The 17,532-nt window shown below is 52.2% G+C and overlaps 3 protein-coding genes across 11 annotated transcripts; all 3 read left to right on the top strand.

Moving 5' to 3' along the window:
* Positions 1–75: 75 nt before the first annotated feature.
* On the top strand, positions 76–9,093 carry COQ2 (coenzyme Q2, polyprenyltransferase). The gene is made up of 7 exons (XM_084518729.1): positions 76–1,625; positions 1,792–1,958; positions 3,860–3,981; positions 4,173–4,258; positions 5,001–5,134; positions 5,552–5,740; positions 8,559–9,093. The coding sequence occupies exons 1-7, from the start codon at positions 1,319–1,321 to the stop codon at positions 8,712–8,714; spliced, it is 1,161 nt and encodes a 386-aa protein (XP_084374855.1). The 5' UTR covers positions 76–1,318; the 3' UTR covers positions 8,715–9,093.
* Positions 9,094–11,867: 2,774 nt separating this feature from the next.
* On the top strand, positions 11,868–15,114 carry LOC311436504 (placenta-specific gene 8 protein-like). 3 transcript variants are annotated; one of them, XM_084518753.1, is made up of 5 exons: positions 11,868–12,572; positions 13,853–13,994; positions 14,068–14,192; positions 14,773–14,876; positions 15,002–15,114. In XM_084518753.1, coding segments are annotated over exons 2-5 (345 nt in total). In that variant the 5' UTR covers positions 11,868–12,572; positions 13,853–13,879; the 3' UTR covers positions 15,003–15,114. The 3 variants fall into 3 exon arrangements, with proteins under 3 accessions (XP_084374879.1, XP_084374881.1, XP_084374880.1); XM_084518755.1 differs by having other exon boundaries at positions 11,882–12,635; XM_084518754.1 differs by lacking the exon at positions 11,868–12,572 and adding an exon at positions 13,314–13,705.
* A 457-nt stretch (positions 15,115–15,571) lies between these two features.
* Positions 15,572–17,073, top strand: LOC311436503 (placenta-specific gene 8 protein-like; the record flags this gene model as incomplete). 7 transcript variants are annotated; one of them, XM_084518750.1, is made up of 5 exons in its annotated part: positions 15,574–15,677; positions 16,253–16,398; positions 16,485–16,609; positions 16,730–16,833; positions 16,942–17,073. In XM_084518750.1, coding segments are annotated over exons 2-5 (339 nt in total). In that variant the 5' UTR covers positions 15,574–15,677; positions 16,253–16,289. The 7 variants fall into 7 exon arrangements, with proteins under 7 accessions (XP_084374873.1, XP_084374876.1, XP_084374878.1 ...); XM_084518752.1 differs by lacking the exon at positions 15,574–15,677 and adding an exon at positions 15,761–15,889; XM_084518751.1 differs by lacking the exon at positions 15,574–15,677 and adding an exon at positions 15,924–16,045.
* Positions 17,074–17,532: the final 459 nt, after the last annotated feature.

The raw sequence follows: 17,532 nt of genomic DNA, 5'->3' as shown, positions 1-17,532 counted from the left end.
TGGGCTTTGCTGTAAGCCAGTTCCTGGAAGGTGGAGCCAGCTGAGTCATGTGAAAACAAGGAAACAGGCAAGCTCCCGAGAGTGAGGGGGGGTTTGGCTGTCAGCTCAGTCGTGAGGGAAGACAGCAGTGGGGCCTCATCGTCCTTTGGTGACTTCTTTAATGTTTGAAATGCTTTATCCCTTAGATTTGCCTTTGTTGGTCTGCTTGTTTTCTGGTGAGGGGCCAGGGCACTTTATAATGAATATAAGCCCATTGAATAAAGTCTTATTTTCTAACTCGCTGTCTCAAGTTCCATAAAAGTACCCTGCAGGTGCCTTGGGATTTGCTGCCTGTTTTAGAGGACATGAGCAGAAACTGTGAAATTTACACATAGGAGCATAGCCTGTTTGCACAGGATAGGGTTGGGTATATGATAGGGCTTTTCTCCAATGCAGCCCAACAGCGCTAAAGGTCATTTCCTGACCACACCACTTTGCCCTGTGCCAGCCCCAGCACAACCCCAAACCAGCAGAGGGGTGTTTTGGGGACGAAGGGTGAGGGGTGGTGCAGGCTCAGACTGGACCCTTGTCTCTTGGTGACTTTCCCCAAGGTGACAAGGAGTGCACCGGGCTTCCTGTGGATGCGGCATTCCTGGGAAGCTTTGTGCTGTCCTGGATCCTTGATGCCGTGCTGATGCGCCTCCGGCACTGCTCTGGATTTGAATGAAGCCTGTGGTGACTGACCTCATCATTGTCATACAGTCCTTTGGAAATGTATTTACTGCCGTGGAGTACTACTTGTTGGAAGGGTGAATGGAAAAGGGTGAAAATCACTTATACTGGTTTTCTACTTCCTCTTGGTAGTCAACAATTCAGGGAACTACCATGGGTTTTGTGCCTGTGTCAGTCCTGAAAACCAAAGGAAGCGCAGCATGTGGCAGCAGTGACGTGTCACACCGCCTTCCAAGAGAACTTCAGGTGTAATTCTGGGAAGCTTTTACTGCAGATACTCCACCACGCAGCACCAGCTTTTTATGGCTCCGTCCAAAGCTCCCGTGGCAGTTTCGGCATTCACTCTGATAAGGCGACGGAAGAAGCGGCGTGCACAAGGTCGCAGCGGCAGCGGCCTGTTACGAAACGCTGCAGAAGCCCTTTACGAAACCACGGGCGCCTGTCGCAGGCAGCCTGGGGGCACATCCTGTGGCAGAGGACAGCGGGCAGCCTCCCAGTGAGGCGCAGCCTCTAACGATTCAGGGCACGGTTGCTCTTTGCAGGCGCTGTTACCATTATAACCGTTAGAGCCGTTAGAGCCGTTAACGGCCGTTAGCCCCCCCACAACATGGCGGCGGCTGGAGGGAGCGCACTGCGCATGCGCGGCCCCTCCGGAAGCGCTTCCGCCGGCGGCAAGATGGCGGCGCTGCTGTGGCGGCTCGGCCGGGCCACGTGCCGACTGCGCGCCGCCCGCACGGCCCTGCCGACCGCCGCCGCCGCCGCCGTTTGGCCGCCGCCCTTCCGCCCCGCCGCCGCCGCTGCCGTTCCTCCGGACCCACGGCGGCCGCTGAGCTTCTCGGCGGCCGAGCTGGTGCGCGCCGCGCCCGGGCGGCTGCAGCCCTACCTGCGCCTCATGCGCCTGCACCAGCCCGCCGGTGAGGGGCGGGGCGGGGGGGGGGGGGGGGGGGGGGGGCGGGGCGGTAACCATGGCGACACGTTGGCCAATGGGGTGAGGCCGCGGTTGCCGTGGCGACGCGCTGGCCAATGGGGCGAGGCCGCGGTTGCCATGGCGACGCAGCATCCTCGGCGCTCGGCACGCAGGGACGTGGCTGCTGTACCTGCCCTGCACGTGGAGCATCGGCCTGGCCGCGCCGCCGGGGTCCCTGCCGCACTGGCCGACGCTGGCCCTCTTCGGCGCCGGGGCCGTGCTCATGCGTGGGGCCGGCTGCACCATCAACGACATGTGGGACCGCGACTACGACAAGAAGGTGGGCAGCCGCGCGGGGCCGATGTGGTGCTCGAGGAGGGGAGGTGCTGCGTGTTGTGTTGTGCACAGGGGGTGCGCTCTGATCTGCTCGCACAGATCAGATCAGATCTGATCAGGCAGGGCTGGTTTTCTCCAGCTTGAGACATTCCTGCCTGTCACCACCCAAAACACCCGCAAATCCTTTGTCTACGTTTCCTCCCAGGATAGTTAAAATCATTTTTATATAAGTCTCCTAGAGGGCCAACTTCCATGTAAGCCAAGATGTGTGTTGCTGTCAGCAACGTGCAGTGCTTGATCAAAAGAAGTTTATCTTCCAACTCTTCTCCGCGCAACAGAGCCCCAGTGATAAGACGAGACCCAGGTGATAAGACAAGAGGGAATGGCCTCAGGTTGCGCCAAGGGAGGTTTAGGTTGAATATTATTAGAAATTTATTTACGGAAAGGGTTGTACGGCTCTGGAATGGGCTCCCCAGGGACATGCTTGAGTCACCGTCCTGGAGTCTTTTGAGGAACGTGTAGATGTAGAACTGAGTAGCGTGGTGTAGTGGGGGACTTGCCAATGCTAGATTAAAGGTTGGACTAAATGATCTTACAGGTCTATTCCAACCTGGATGATTCTATGAAAACAAATAACCCTTTCTTCTCTGCTGAGTTAGCATCTTCCCTTTTTTATATTTTGAGGAGCAGGCTTTCCTTGGTTATCGTTCATTTCCTCATGAGGATGGCTGGTGACAGAATCATGCCCACGCGTGTACTGATCTTCTTTGTGGTGTTGCGTTTCCTCCTTCCTCGTGTTCAGCAGAAGGAAATAAACAGCAGGCAGCGCCAGCTGTCAGATGCTGACAAGCACAGGGGTGTACGCTCAGCGGGGAGGATCCCAGTGAACTGTTGCCTTATTTCCTTTTCTGATCCTGCGTTTTTCCTCTCACTTTGGGTATTGGCCATGGCAAAGTGCCAGGGCAGTGAGTGACTGCGCTCTGTGAAATCTTCCTCCCAGCACCAATGTGTTTATCCTGTTAGAAGGCAATAAATCCATACGGGTTTTGTGGTGTCTTTGGATGGTTTAGGGTTCAGAGGTTATTAGCAGCTATTTGTGCTATGGAGATTGCTGCATTTATGCATGAATGGGATGTAGTTAAACGTGAAGACTCCCATAGCAGCACTTGGTTACATATCTCAACAGGCAATCTTCTTAACAAGCCAGCTGGTGGCTAGGGCAGGAGCAGGACGTTTGGTTGTGCTGCTGGTTGCAGTTTGGGGGTGGTTTTTGACAATACTAGGTATTTGGTAATACTTTTATTTTTATTTTTAATTAAAATGGAAGATGCCATGTCAGGTAACGGTGTGCAGTAGAGTTGGTCACTGAAATGCTTTCTGCGACCAACTCTACTGCACATCATTAATTAAGAGTGTATTTAAACTGCATAAGGAGTATTTGAAGTTTAGGTTAAATTATTTAGTAGTAGGGGGAGAACATACTCAGGGAGTATACTTAAGTTGACATTATTAAAGCATGTGCAGAATCCTTTATACACTTTTAGTATTCTATAAAACGCTGGTGTTCAAACCTCCCCAAATAGACTTTAAACCATGTCTAAATGCATTTTTTTTCCTTTTGTTATTGTGGGATGGGTTTTTTTATTTGTTTGTTCAGATTATGGTCACCTTCAGCAAGTAACTCATCACTCATTTAGGTTTAAAGTATTTTCCAGTATTTGTTCCTTCTTTCAGTTGGCTTTGCATGATTTCTCTACTCCTGACAGACATCCTAAACTCCACTGCATCCCACCTCGGGTTAAAATAATTGTCCTGTTGCATGCCAGTGGTGTGACTTGAACTTTTAGGATACATTTGAATGTGTTAGGTTGCACTTTGTGTTAACGCTGTTCCTTCCATGTTCAGGTTGCAAGGACAGCAAGCAGACCCCTGGCAGCTGGAGAAATCTCCACTTTTCAGTCCTTCGTTTTTCTCGGGGGACAGCTCAGCCTGGCTCTCTGTGTGCTTCTGTGTCTGAACTACTACAGGTGACGTACACGTTATCTTCTGTTTCTTAGAATTGCATTCCTGGTCCAGAGGTAAGCACAAAGATTTTGAACAGCAAACATGCTGGGGGCAGAGGAGTTTTAGCCATGGAAGCCAAGTAGTTTGGTGCTATTTACCAGCTCTTTAGACCTGTGATCTTTAGAGCAGCAAACAAGTCTGGTACTTCTTACAGTATCGTTCTGGGAGCAGCCTCCTTGACTCTTGTGGTCTCCTACCCTCTGATGAAGAGAATCACGTATTGGCCACAGTTAGTTTTGGGTGAGTTGGAAATCTTTTTTGTTTTCTTCTTCTTCCGATCTAGCTTTTGGGAAGTTTCACGTACCGGTTAGTAAGTGAACTTCAGCAGTCTGGTTTTATGTAAGTTTATATTAAAATAACAATACTGTGCAGGCAAAATTCTGCCATGCCAGAAGCTTCTTAAACAGTAGTTCAACAAAATTAAGCAGGAGCTGGGTTGTAACGTTTTCATTCATAAACAATCTCTTTTGTTGTAGTGTCAAGAGAGAGAATCAATGCTTGTAGCTTGAGAGTTGGCCGTATTTTAAGAGTTGTCTCAAAACCTGACTTAACTCTTGGCCTTCCCACTCCAGCTGTCTTCAGCCTTATCAGCCAGAACTGCCTTTTCCAGTGTGGAAGCTCCACGGTTGGCTGCTGTGAGCTCTTTTGCAGTCAGCTGCACCGACATCAGAGCATTTTAACTTCAGACACATTGTTGGAGTGCACTGCAATAGTTCTGTGCGAATGCTTCCTTAGGATAGTGGATAAACCATATTTAAATGGGGGAAAAATGTGTGGCACTGTGCATTTCTCCTTATATCTCCAGGGTATTTAATGTCAAATTTCTTGGGATTTGTTACCTGACTGAAACTCTGTGCTAGGAAATAGAGATTGTAGCAGATGTAACATACGCTTGAAGAAATGATACCGAGTTCTGTACATGTAATTTAGACTGGTCCTGGCACCTTGTTGACTATCTTTTTTCCACTCTCTCTGTTTTTAGGACTTACTTTTAACTGGGGAGCCCTTCTTGGGTGGTCTGCCATCCGAGGGTCCTGCGACTGGTCCGTGTGTTTGCCCTTGTACCTGGCTGGAGTCATGTGGACGCTGGTATACGACACCATCTACGCACACCAGGTAGAGCAGCAGCGGGAAGCTTTACAGACCTGTGTATGTTTGCTTGCTTAATTTACAGCTTTGGTCTTGAGCAGCACTAACGTGCAGGTGAGCACCACGGAGCATCCACCCTTGGACCTTTCATTGCTCTGTAAATACTTCATATATCGGGCAGAGGGCCGCAAGTGAAATGCGTTTTGTGTGCCCATGCGTCCGTGCTGTGTCAATAACTGCACAGCTGGTGTTAACTATTAGCTGCCAGCACAGCTCTGAGGACCAGCCTTTTATTTTATAGTTTAACCCAGGGACCTGCAAATACACTTAACTGAGGTTCCTGCTAACAACTGTGGGAAACCTGAGATGGGCCCCCCATTTTACTTTCCTTACCAAGTAACGGTTGGATTGCAGATCTTCTGCTAATTGTTCCTTTCCTTCTAGGACAAGAGGGATGACGTCCTTATCGGCGTGAAGTCCACAGCGCTGCAGTTCAAGGAAGACACAAAGCGGTGGCTCAGTGGCTTCAGCATGGCAATGCTTGTGGGCTTGTGCGTGGCGGGGATGAACTGTAACCAGACCTTCCCTTACTACTCAGCCGTGGCTGCCGTGGGCGCTCACCTGGCACACCAGGTTTGATGGATTCATTTATATTTTCTCCACGTGGAAATTCTTGATAAGAAATCATAGTGCTTTTCAGCCCCTGGCTGAAAATTCTCCCAGTACACTGGGAAAAAAAAGAAAGAATCCTGTATGTTTTTTTAAAGATCATTTAAAGGCTTCTGACAAAGGCTTGCTTCTCCCAAGCACCTTTTGCAGAGCTCTTTTGAGGAGACCTCTGGTGGTCCACAGGCTGTAGCATTCAGTCTGTTTCTAACCCAAAGAACTGCCTTGCCTTTAGCTGTAATCTCAAGGCAAATATTTTCTTCCTGCTTCTGATAGCAGCTGCAGCTAGATCCACCTCCATACCAAGCACAATTTTGCAGTTTTTGCTGTTCTGACACAACTCCAGCTGTGTCCGGTGCACATGATGTGAGACTGCAGTCTGTGTGTTATGATTGTTCGCTGAATTTATGGGATGAAGTGGTCTGCTGTATCAAACACACTTACACTTGACAGAGATGTTGTTTTTTTGGTGCGTGGCATACTGTACAATAGCTACATGAAAATGAGCGTTGTCTGTTGCATCTCCCAGAGAGAGTTAATTTACCACAGGGTAATTACATTGTGCTATGAGCTCTGGAGCTTCAGACTGGGTTCCAGCAGTGTAACAAAGGTTTCTGTGGCTTTCTCACTACCCTCTGTTGCAGATGGTAATGTTGTGACTTCATGATAGTTGATGGTTCTAATTCACAATTGCTTTTGTAGCAGAAAGCAGCCCCGTTCAGTGTTGTACTTGTGCAAGCTTACAGATTTGAATGCATATCAGGAAAAATAAAGAAAATGAGCTTTGCCTGTAAAGGGAGCAGAGAGGATTTTGTTACCCAAATGTCTGCGTTCAGTCTGGTGGTGACGGTTAGTCTATGGGAGGAGTAATTGCTGGCCTCCGTAAGGCAGTGATAGCACTGCGAGCAGTAAAACCATCAGCAGTCTGAGGAGTTAAATGTGGGATTAACATGTAACCTGCCATGCAAGGGACAGCCTGATGGGTGTTTTACAGCCCCTCACATCTGAGCAGCACTTTAACGAGGGAGCTCCCACAGCTCGTAGACACTAAACATTAATCATGCCTGCAGGTTATAACATCTTCGCGGCGCTGTGCTCTGCTACTTGTCAGCCACTGCTTTTCACAGGGTTTGGTCTTGGAAATCTGTGGAGGACAGTGTGCTACGTTCCATTGACATCTGGAATTGCCAGAGTGGCCTTGCATGGCAGTTTTGGCACAAATGGAAATCATTGTCCTGCAGAGAGGATTTTTCTCGGTGAGGAGGCAGAATGTGAGGGGCAAGGAGTCACAGAATCACAGAATTTCTAGGTTGGAAGAGACCTCAAGATCACCGAGTCCAACCTCTGACCTAACACTAACCAGTCCTCCCCTAAACCATATCACTAAGTTCTACATCTAAACGTCTTTTCAAGACCTTCAGGGATGGTGACTCCACCACTTCCCTGGGCAGCCCATTCCAATGCTTCACAACCCTTTCGGTAAAGAAATTCTTCCTCATACCCAACCTAAGCCTCCCATGGCGCAACTTCAGCGTGTGACGATTCTCTAGATTCCCCAAGTTGTAAGAGCAGCCCTGTTCCATATACCACAGAGCAGCTTCTCTTTGAGTGTATGTTTTAATATTACTTCTGCCTAGGCATTTGCAGGCTTATCTTCATGTTCAAGACATCAGAGATCTGCTGACCGACTGAGTTTAGAAAGTTGAATAAGCCGTGTAAGGTGCCCCTTCCTCAATTTAACTAGTTTGTGCCTGAGGCAGAGAGGAATTTGGGTCATGAAGATGTCCAGTTCCTGTACTGCTGAAGAAGTTCCTGAACAGAAAACTAAGCTGCCTTACATGCTTCATGTCCGTGAAGGTACATCTCATGGCTCAGCTGCTGTTGGGTTTCACTCATCCATTTAGAGTTTTCACTTCCGTATGCCTGACGGGCAGGCAGGCTTTTAAGGGTGTGAAAAAAAACATCGTGTTTTAGAGGTTTGCAGGCCAGGTTTCAGATAGTTTAATCAGAACCCAGCCCCCTTATCTCTGTACAAGTGCAAACAGCAGAGGAATGTGTTTCCTAGGGAAGCTTTAATTTCTTTCAGTTCAAAGCATTCTCTTTCAACATCTTGAGGGGATGAACGGCAGGGTCAGAGTTTCTGGGAGGTGTCTCTCTCTGCCCTTGCACTGTGTGCTGTTGGTGCCTCGAGCTGTGAGTCGTGGTGGCTGCTCACAGGTGTCGGGGTTCCTCTTTGCAGGGCAGATGCAGCTATGCGGCCAGCAGCACCTGGGCAGGACAGGGCAGCCTCTTGCTCTGCTGCTTTCTCTCCCCTGCCTTGTTTTCGGGGAAGCACGGGCGGTGTTAGTAGCAGACAAATGAAAGGTGCAGGCTGGTACTGGATTTTTTTTTTATTGAAGTTCCTGTTGACGAGTTAGCTGCCTTTCTGCCGAGGAAGGTCTCCAAAAGACTTTTTACACATTCAGACATTTTTACAGCTTTTATTACCCAACTGCACCCAGGAGCGTTTAGATTGTTCATACTGTGATTCACCGAGAGGTTCCAGGAATCAGGTCCATGCCCAGTCCTTTGCTCTTCTACCTCACGTTGAATAAATCTGTCAGGTAAACACGGTCATGAACCATCCATTGCAGCTACAGAGTATTCCGTTTCTTCAGGAGCTAACAATAGGTTTAGAACCTGAAGGTTTTGAAATTACAGCCCTTCTCATGTCTTCTTGAGATGTGTCAAGTATTTCCGTGTCCATAAATAGTAATACTGGAATGTTTATACTGTGCTTTTGCAGATTTACACTTTGGACATAGACAAGCCTGAAGACTGCTGGAAGAAATTTGCATCGAATCGTACTGTAGGAGTTCTGCTCTTCGTAGGGATTGTGCTTGGAAATCTCTGTAAAAGACAAGAGTCGAAAACTGTACAAGAGCCTTTAGAAAGCAGGTAGTCGAAATTGTTAATGATTCCAATGTTTTAGTCCGGCTCAAATGAATATGCTCCAAGAGGGGAAGACACTTTTAACGTGACTCTTTGTAGTTTATCCTATTTATTTATAAAAGTTGGTGAAAATGTTCTTTTTTTTCTTAAAAAAAAAAAAAAAAGCCAAGCAAATCATGTTTTTGACTGTCTTACAATGTAAGCTGGGATTACTCATGAATGAAGCAAGTGAAGCTCCTCTGGTGGTCCTATGTAGTACAAGGAAACTCCTGACTGGCTCTCAAGAAGCGAGTCCGGCATTTTATACAGAGCAAGACAGATGTCTCTTAGTGACAGGACTTGGGAAAATGTAAAAAGATTTCAGCATGTAAATAAAATTTGGTTGTACATGTTTGGCGTTGTGAGTTATTGCATGAAGAAATTGCAGTTGGGGTTGGGGCTTGTTGTGTGAAGTAACTGTGATAGCGGCTTTTACCCTGAGATGTCTGGATGCGGCCTGGTCTCCATCCATGAGATCCAGAATATGAACAAGTCGATGGAAAAGTTTTTAAGACCCCCTTTTGTTCTTGGTCTGACTGCTGGCACTGGTTCTTCCTCATGAGCAGGCTGCTGCAGAGCGGCCCATGGAGACCGAGGTGAGCTCCTTTATCAGGAACAATCTGCATGCATACTGCCAGCTTAACAAACCAGCACATTCCAGAACTGATGCCAAGTGTCTGCATGCTGGTGGTTGACTCTAAGGTAGGAACTCATCTTGCCAAGTGAATCTCATTTCCTCCTTCTAATTCTAACCCTTTAGCCTTCTGCTTCTTCTTTCTATTTCAGCTGATACAGGAGTAACTGGTTTGTTAGGAGGAGGACTGTAAGCAGTAACAATAGCAACTGCAGGCTAATTACAGATCTCTGTACCTTTCCCTGCCCTCTACCATTTTATGCTTGGTTGGTTATGCAATCTGTCTGCTGGTTACGCTTTTCCTTGCCTCCTGGTGTCCTCCGCTTTGTGGGATTATTTGCTGTGGGGGGAGTGACAGGCACGCCTGTTCCCAGAAAACAAAACTCAGCCGAGACCCAGAGAGGGGAGCTGCTCTAGCTCTGAAGCTGAGCCTCATGTACAGTTATTTAGGCTGCTGTGGCTAGGAGACATTTGAGTCCAGAGCTGTGTGTTCAGGGGTTGTCAAATTCAGCTTGACTGGTGCTGGTGGACGGGTGAAGAAGTTGCTGTTGCAGCCCAAGGAGACAGCTCACAGCGGGTCAGGGACTTTGGTCACAGGAGATCCTTCCTGGAGCTGTGGTGGGTTCTGCACACTTCTTCCTTGTTGTGTGTGCTTTGTGACGCTTTGTTTATTGTCTTTTTGGCTTCTCTCACTATTTGGACACAACATTGGACACAAAATATTTTTTGAACAGGCCAGAAAGAAGACTGTTCAGGTTGACTGCATATGAAGTACAAATATGTGAAAAGGTTGGCAACCATAGCCCTTGAAAGCACTCAGAGGCCTCTTTGGTTCTTAAACGGAAGTTCTTAAGCAGGGTTTATAAATTTTCACTGGTACTAAGATAAAGGACAGCACTTTAAGGATGAAGTTTCTTAAGTTAAGAAACTTAGTTAAGTTTCTGAACAATTATGTGACAGAGCTGCACTCTGTAGAGGGAGAAACGAATGCATCCAGCTTCATGTTGAACCTGGGTTACAAGGCATTTATTAGTAATGCCGAAGTCTAATTAATATCTGTAAGCATCTTACAGACTTGTAGCAGTAACTTAGAGCGAACATGACAAAAGTTACTTGTTTCTAACCTACTAATGTGTCTTCAAGTAGCTTGGATTTGAGAAGAGCTCCCATTTTGTAGCACCTGTGGACTGTCTCGTGTCCATCTTCATGTGGCAATTTGGCGCAAGCAAGCATTTGCCTTGTAATAAGAAGAACAAGGTGTAACAACACAGGGTAAAGACTGAACTATCAAACCAGTCCTAAACCTAGAAATCATTGCATGTCTTCTGTCAGAGTTCTCCAAAATCATCTCCAACTGCATTTTGCTGGCTAAAATGCCATTTGTATCTGCTGGCAGTTATACGTGCATCTCTCTTCTGTTCTCAAGGTATTCTTTCCTGTGCTTCACAAACACAATCTCAGCTGTATTTAAATACAATTTGTTTAAAAAGTCTCCCCCACGCCCATCTCTAAGCAGCAGGGTTAGCTGTTATGGTTTCACGCAAATAAACACTGCTCCCTGGCAGTCTTCCCTCGGGTGTCAGGTGTTGCCTTTCTCCCCTTTCTTTTGCAAAGGTTCCTCTGCAAGGGCACAGACAAGGAACATCTCTGAGGGCAGGAAGCTCGGCTGTGCCTCCCAAGAGCCAGGGCTGGAGGTGGCTCAGCAAAGCAGCCAGGGCAGGGTGGCTGCCAACCCAAAGGTTGTCCCCGGCACGCTCCCTGTGTTGGAGAGCAGCACCGGCTCCTGCACGCCGGGACAGACAGTGCCTGGACTTTGCTATTCACACGCTGCTTGCAAAAGAAGGCATCTCCCAGTCCAAGGAGGCCAGAATTTTCCCTGCCTCTGTCTGGGGCAAGCACGTGCCATGAGTGTGGAGCCAAGGAAGGCTGCAGAGGGCAGGGGGCAGGGGACAGACAGCGTGGTGGGGTCAGTCTTGGCACCAGCCCTGGGTGTTAGGATCTGGGGATGAGGAGAAGTGCCTCCTTGCCAGGGGTGTTGGAGCATCCCCAGGGGTGAGCTGGGGCTGAAGGCTGCTGGAGTACAGCAGGGTGAGGTGTTTTAGGTGCCTTTCCTGAGTTACACAGGAAAATGCAAGAAAAGAGTGGGCTGCGCAGCACCTCTGGTTTGCTGAGTGCTGCTGGTAAGGGAACACAATGCCTGTGCCCCCAGGCACAAGGTTGTGCTCGGGCCAAGCAAGAAGGAAGCTAGCAAAAGAAATAAAACAATAAAAAGTGTTCAAGTGCCACGGTCAAAGTGTAAAAACACAGCCCCAGTGTTTCTGACACCCAGCTGAAATCGGGGCCACAGGGAACAACCGGGTGATGCCCGACCACAAACCTGTGTGAGGTGCTCCTCCAAACCGAGGGACCATCACTGAGCCATGCCCTGTGGCAAGTGCAGCTATCGCATGGCATCTTCCTGTTTTTGTTTGTTTGTTTTCATCCCAGGCTGCTCTCCAAGCTGTGGAGGTGGAGGAAGGGATATGACGTTATCCGGGGATAACGCAGCACAGGGGCTGAGGCGGGGGGAGCCTGAGGGCAGCGCTGGGTGGCCACCTGTGGGGAGGACAGCACTGTGTCCCGCCCCAGCTGCCAAATATTTCACAGACGGGAAATTTCCCAGCTTCATCAGGCCTTGTTTGGCCCCAAAGGCTGCTGGTGGGCTTCACACAGTGCAGCCCCCTCTGTGCACCCCATCAAATGAAGCCACTCCTCGTGACCACAGAGCCTGGGCTTGGCATAACCATTTGGACATCGTGGGCACGGTGTGGCAACCCCGATGATGCCCGTGGGCCACAATGGTTTGCAGGGAGAAGTTGGGGGAAGCCAGCCTGGGGTGCTCCTCACACCATCCTGAAGCGTGCCCTTGGGTTTTGAGGGAAGAGACGGGGAAAAAACCTCTCCCAGGGACGCGGACGAGGTCTGCGCAGCCGCCTCTGGTTTAACGAGCCGCAGGCTACGGTTTCACACGGGGAGGGGAAAGAAGCACCCTGGGCTTGGCCCCCCCTGGCTCCCCGCCACCGTTACCTCCCACCTCTCCCTGCTCGGCACCGCTGCCAATAAGAGCCTGCAGGAGACAGAGCCACACTCGCCGTTCGCCCAGCTGCTCCGCACGCACCGGGGACGCCCGCCACAACTCAGGCTGCTCCGCAGAAGGTTGGTTCCCTGGTGGCACGGAAATATGAAAGGCTCCCTGCCCTAAAAGGATTGGATAACAAGGCAAAAATTACAGATATATGCTTTTATTTTGTTTTATTTTTATTCTTTTTTTTTTTTTTTCCCTGCTCAGTAATGCAGGGGGGATTAATCTTAATGGAAAATCTTTTGCTACATCCTACCTGGGGGAAAAGGGGATGCTTTTAACAAGCTATGTGCTAAATCTGCCTTATGGGCAGGTCACTTCTGGCTTGCCGCTTTCTCCTGTTTCTATGAGCGTATAAATGTACCAGGGGAATCTGTGCGACTCTGCTCTCTGATTAAACTGGGCTCCCTGCTTTTTCCTTAGCGCGTGCTGCAGGGCAAGCCCCTCTTGTGGGGGATGCTGAGGTTTGTAGCTGCAAGTGTTTTCGGGCAGACCCCACAGCGCGTGTGGGAGGAAGCTGCTCTCCTGTCCAAAGGCTGGCTGCTGCTGCTTGTTGCTTTATTTATTTATTTATTTATTTATTTATTATGTGTTTCTGCTCATTCTCGTTGTGCTCTTCCTGCCCTTTTTGGTTGGACATGGCTTTGGTGGCAAGAGCATCTTCCTGTGGCCATGTCTGCATTGCTCCTTCCAGCTCAGAGAGGAGAAGGCACACGAGGATCCCTGCTATGGGGAGTGATGTGGGGCTGTAAAAGTGCAAGGCTGCACAGGCACCTGCCTGTTGCTGGGCTCATTTCCGAGAGCTCACAGCTGCTCCGCCAGCCGCGCTGCCTCACGCATTTCGGTTTCTGTTCTGGATGCTGAGGTCAATGGGGCTGCTCGCTGAAGCCGCGCCCCTCTCCATGCCCAGTAGCCAAGGAAAGGAAAATGAATTTATAGCGAACAGCCTCAGGATGTGTGAGCCCAGTGCCTTTACGGTTCCTTCCCCTTGCTCTCCTTGTGCATGCTGAGATGAATTTTCCCTAGCAGCACGGCTTGTTTTCTGCGGTTATCCAAGCAAAACGCGTGCCGTGCAGCACAGTCCCAGACTGGTTTCTATCATATCTGAGGCTCATTTCCTCCGGGAGCTGCAGGAGAACAAGGAGCAGGGTTCAGACCTAGGACACGGTGCCATGTTTCTGCATTTCTGGCTCTGCTGGGAACAAACGTGCGGCCACAGCTGCTCCCTACACGCTTCGTGTGCCCCCCGAGCTGCTCTGCCGAGGGATCCCTGTCATGCAGCCGGGGGTCCCGCGGCCCTGACTCCCTGAAGCCATGCCGCTGACCGCTCTCTCCCCCTCCTTTTCCTCCCCAGCTCTCACCACTCCGTGCCCAGCCAGCGATGGCCGCTCCCACCGTGGTGACCCTGCAGCCCCAGTACGTGGTGGCCGGGCCCAACGTGTCCAGGGCCATGTGGCAGACGGGGCTGATGGACTGCTGCACCGACTGCGGCGTCTGTGAGTGCCGGCGGGGCCAGGGGCCGCTTGCTGGCAGGCTGGCAGGGGCTCACGGTGGTTCTCCCCCTTGTAGGCTGCTGTGGGACGTTCTGCTACCCCTGCCTGGGCTGCCAGGTGGCCGGGGACATGAACGAGTGCTGCCTCTGCGGGACCAGCGTGGCCATGAGGACCCTGTACCGCACCCGATACAACATCCCGGTCAGTGAGGGCGCGGGTGGCGGGCTCCCTTTTCGGCCCAATTTTCTCTCAATCCTCACGGCCAGCCGTGGCCCTATCTCGGCACCTTTCACCCAGGCTCGCAGCCTGCCTCTGGCAACAGCCAAGCTCAGAGAGCCACCACTTGGCCACTGTGTCCCTGTCAGGGAGAGCCATGAAACCATCGGGGTGGTGCTGCACGGGACAACAGCTTAGTGTGGGTGGCAGGGAAATGTGGCCCATGGCAAACGTATCAGAGCATCTCTTCCCACTGTCAGTGAAAGGACTTGGTGTGTGATTTCCCCCCCTGCCTCATGCGGGGAAGCCAGCAGATAAGTCACTGAGTTCCGGGGTCAGCAGTTCCTTGTCCCTTCCTATCTTATCTCCCCCTGGCAAGCCGGCCCCGTCCTGCAGCCAACGCAGCCGTTGCTGCTGAACCATGCACTTTTGAAATGTCCTCTGCTCCGGGGTCAGAGCTGAACCCCGATGGAAAAGACATGCAGCGTGGAGTGCAACTGACCTCTTCTTTGCTGAAATGTGGTTTTGGGGAAGCCCTGGCTCCTAACGCATGCCTTTCCTGCAGGGCTCCATTTGTTCCGACTACTGCATCACCTTGTGGTGTCCTGTGTGCTCCGTGTGCCAGATCAAAAGGGACATCAACAAGCGGAGGGAGATGGGCATCTTCTGGTCAGCGCCCCTTTTCTCCCTGCAACACGGGGGCATCGTGCACGTCCTTGACCCGAGCGGGACGAATGTGTGGCCGCAGCAGGCCACCGGCAGCCCATCCTCACCTCCCGTCCCTTCACTTACAGATGCTGTGGAGCCCGTGCCGCCCGCGCCCCGCAGGAAGGTGGCTGAGGATTGCCCATGACTGGCAGCCCTCAGCCCCTCTTGAGCAGCCCAATAAAGAGCAATGTGTGCCTTGCCTGCTGCGTGCTCGTTGTCCCCCTGCATTGTCCCTCTGTACTGCGTGGCTGCATTTCCACCCGGGTTCTGGTCCTTTTCCCTTTTATAGGCTATTTTAAATGCGTGTAGGGTGTCTGCTGAGATGTCAGACCTGGGCTGGCTTCTGGGTCTCTTTGTGGGGCTGGTGAGAAAAGTGAACATGCTGGGGTCCCAGCAGCTTCTTCCTTTTGGGAACCCATGGGACTCACCCTCCGAAATGATGCTTCTGACCCAAAGTCACCCGATGGGATACAGTGGAGAGGGGCCGTCCCCCTGCTCCCAGTACTTTCAGAGGGGGGGTTGCCCCGTGGGTCTCTCCAGACACTTGTTGGCTTGTGGAGCCCAAATGTGGCCTCCCCTTCTCCAAAGGCTGCTGCTGGGCACGAAGGGCGAGGGCCGGCAGCGGGGACGTTGCGCAAGCGGGGAGTGTGCGGGTCGGCCTACAGCTGGGCCGGGAGGAGCAGAGGTTGGCAGCACCCAGCGCATATAAGGGACGGGAGCGGGCAAAGGACACACGGCTCTGCGAGCAGGGTGGCTCTGCAGGTGTGTGTGGCTGGCGGGGCTTTGGGGTGAAACGGTGGGAAATCGGGGCGTGGTGGTGATGGAAACTGCAGTGATCCCATATTGGATGTGGAAAGGGGGTGGTGGTCCCTGGGATGCGCGTTCAGTGTGCCCGGTGCCCACCGGTGTGCTAGCTGGGGGCATGGCCCTGCAATAGGGAGCAGCCCCAAGGGTGTGGAGGCTGTGGACCTCAGGTGGGTTCATTAGGCAGCTCGTTATGGGGGGCAGCTGGGTGTGGGGAGGAGAAGGAGGAGTAGTGGTGGTGGTGTGCTGTTGGGGAAGGGTGGGCACACAGGGGCTCCTGCAGTGCTGGGGAGCTGAGGAAGAGGAGGAGGCACCTGGTGAGGAAGGTGAGTGAGTAAGGAGGGGAGGGAGCTGGCGGCTAGGCCTGGAGCAGGGGAGGGGGAGATGGGAAAGGTGCTGGCTTCCAACCCCCCCAGGGAAGCAGGGTTAGATGGGGAGAGGCAGAGAGAGGCCCTGGTGGAGCAATGCCTGGAGACGTGGCCCCCGGGCTGGGGCCGTGAGGGCTGCAGCCTCCTCTCCTCCCTCCCGGGCAGCCTTCTCCGGACACCGCCTGCCCGTGCAGCCCTGCCGATGGCCTCCCGACATGTGGTCACCACCCAGCCCTGGGGCTCGGCGGCTGCCCCGCAGAGGAGCGAGTGGCAGACGGGGCTGATGGACTGCTGCTCCGACTGCGGCGTCTGTGAGTAGGCTCTGGGCGGGCTGCTGGAGGGTCTGGGGGGGCGTGGGGCGGGTGTCGAGCGTGGGGTGTCTCCGTGTCTCTCGCAGGCATCTGCGGATCCTGCTGCTACATCTGCCTGGGCTGCCAGGTGGCCGGGGACATGGACGAGTGCTGCCTCTGTGGGACCACTGTGGCCATGAGGACCCTGTACCGCACCCGATACAACATCCCGGTCAGTGTGGGCGCGGGTGCTGGGCTCCCTTTTCCCCCCTGTGTCCCTGGGGCAGTGGGGATGCACAAGGCCACGTCTCCATGGGTCAGGGTTGGTCATACCATGGGTCCTTCTTGGCAGGGCTCCATCATGGGCGACTTCTTCTCGGTGCTGTGCTGCCCCTGGTGCTCTCTCTGCCAGCTGAAGCGGGACATAAACAGGAGGAAAGAACAAGGCACCTTCTGGTGAGTTGGCCTCTTCACCCAGCTCCGCACATGTTCCCTGAGCCCCCCTTCCTGCCACAACTGATTTAATGCATCCCGTCCCTCAGCCTCCTCTGCCCTCCCTTGCAGACGCTGCTGCCCTGGCCGTGGAGTTGCTGCTGCCCTCGTGTTCCTGGTCCGTGCAATGGGGGGCTCGGTGCTCTCACACAGCCTCCCCCTTCCCTTGGTTACGCGGTCAATAAAGAGCAGTGCTTGCCCTCACTCGCATGTGTTTGCATTTATTTACTTTGTGGCTTTAGCTTTGTTGTTTCTCGGTGTCCTGCTGTGGCACCGGAGGACAGCGTGCTGCTTCGTGCTGTGTGTTCAGGGCAGCACCGAGCACGCCAGGTGAAGACCCCTTGCAGACCTGCACCAGCCCAAGAAACTCAGCAGGGGGGAAACTGAAGTGAAACAAAGCCCAAGCCAATGCTGCTGCGGCCATCCCAGCTTCTCCACGCACACCGCAGCGTGGCCGTGGGCAGGGCCTGTGACAGCATGGATGGGGAAGCGATGGTGGCGGGCTGGGGGGGCTGTGGTCCAGCCTGCCATCTTCTCCACAAACCTCCTGAGGAACCACGGTGCTGAGAGCCCATGGGGAGCTGCTGCTGCGTGGGGTGAGACGTCCCAGTGTCTGGCGTCAGGCTGGGGGGCTGAGGAGTTTGGGGGAAAGCCTCGTGTAAT

Source organism: Aythya ferina, assembly GCF_964211825.1.
Source record: "Aythya ferina genome assembly, chromosome: 4".
In the NCBI taxonomy this organism is placed as follows: Eukaryota; Metazoa; Chordata; class Aves; order Anseriformes; family Anatidae; genus Aythya; species Aythya ferina.
Note: the sequence above shows the minus strand (reverse complement) of the source record. Positions and strands in the feature narration are given on the sequence as shown.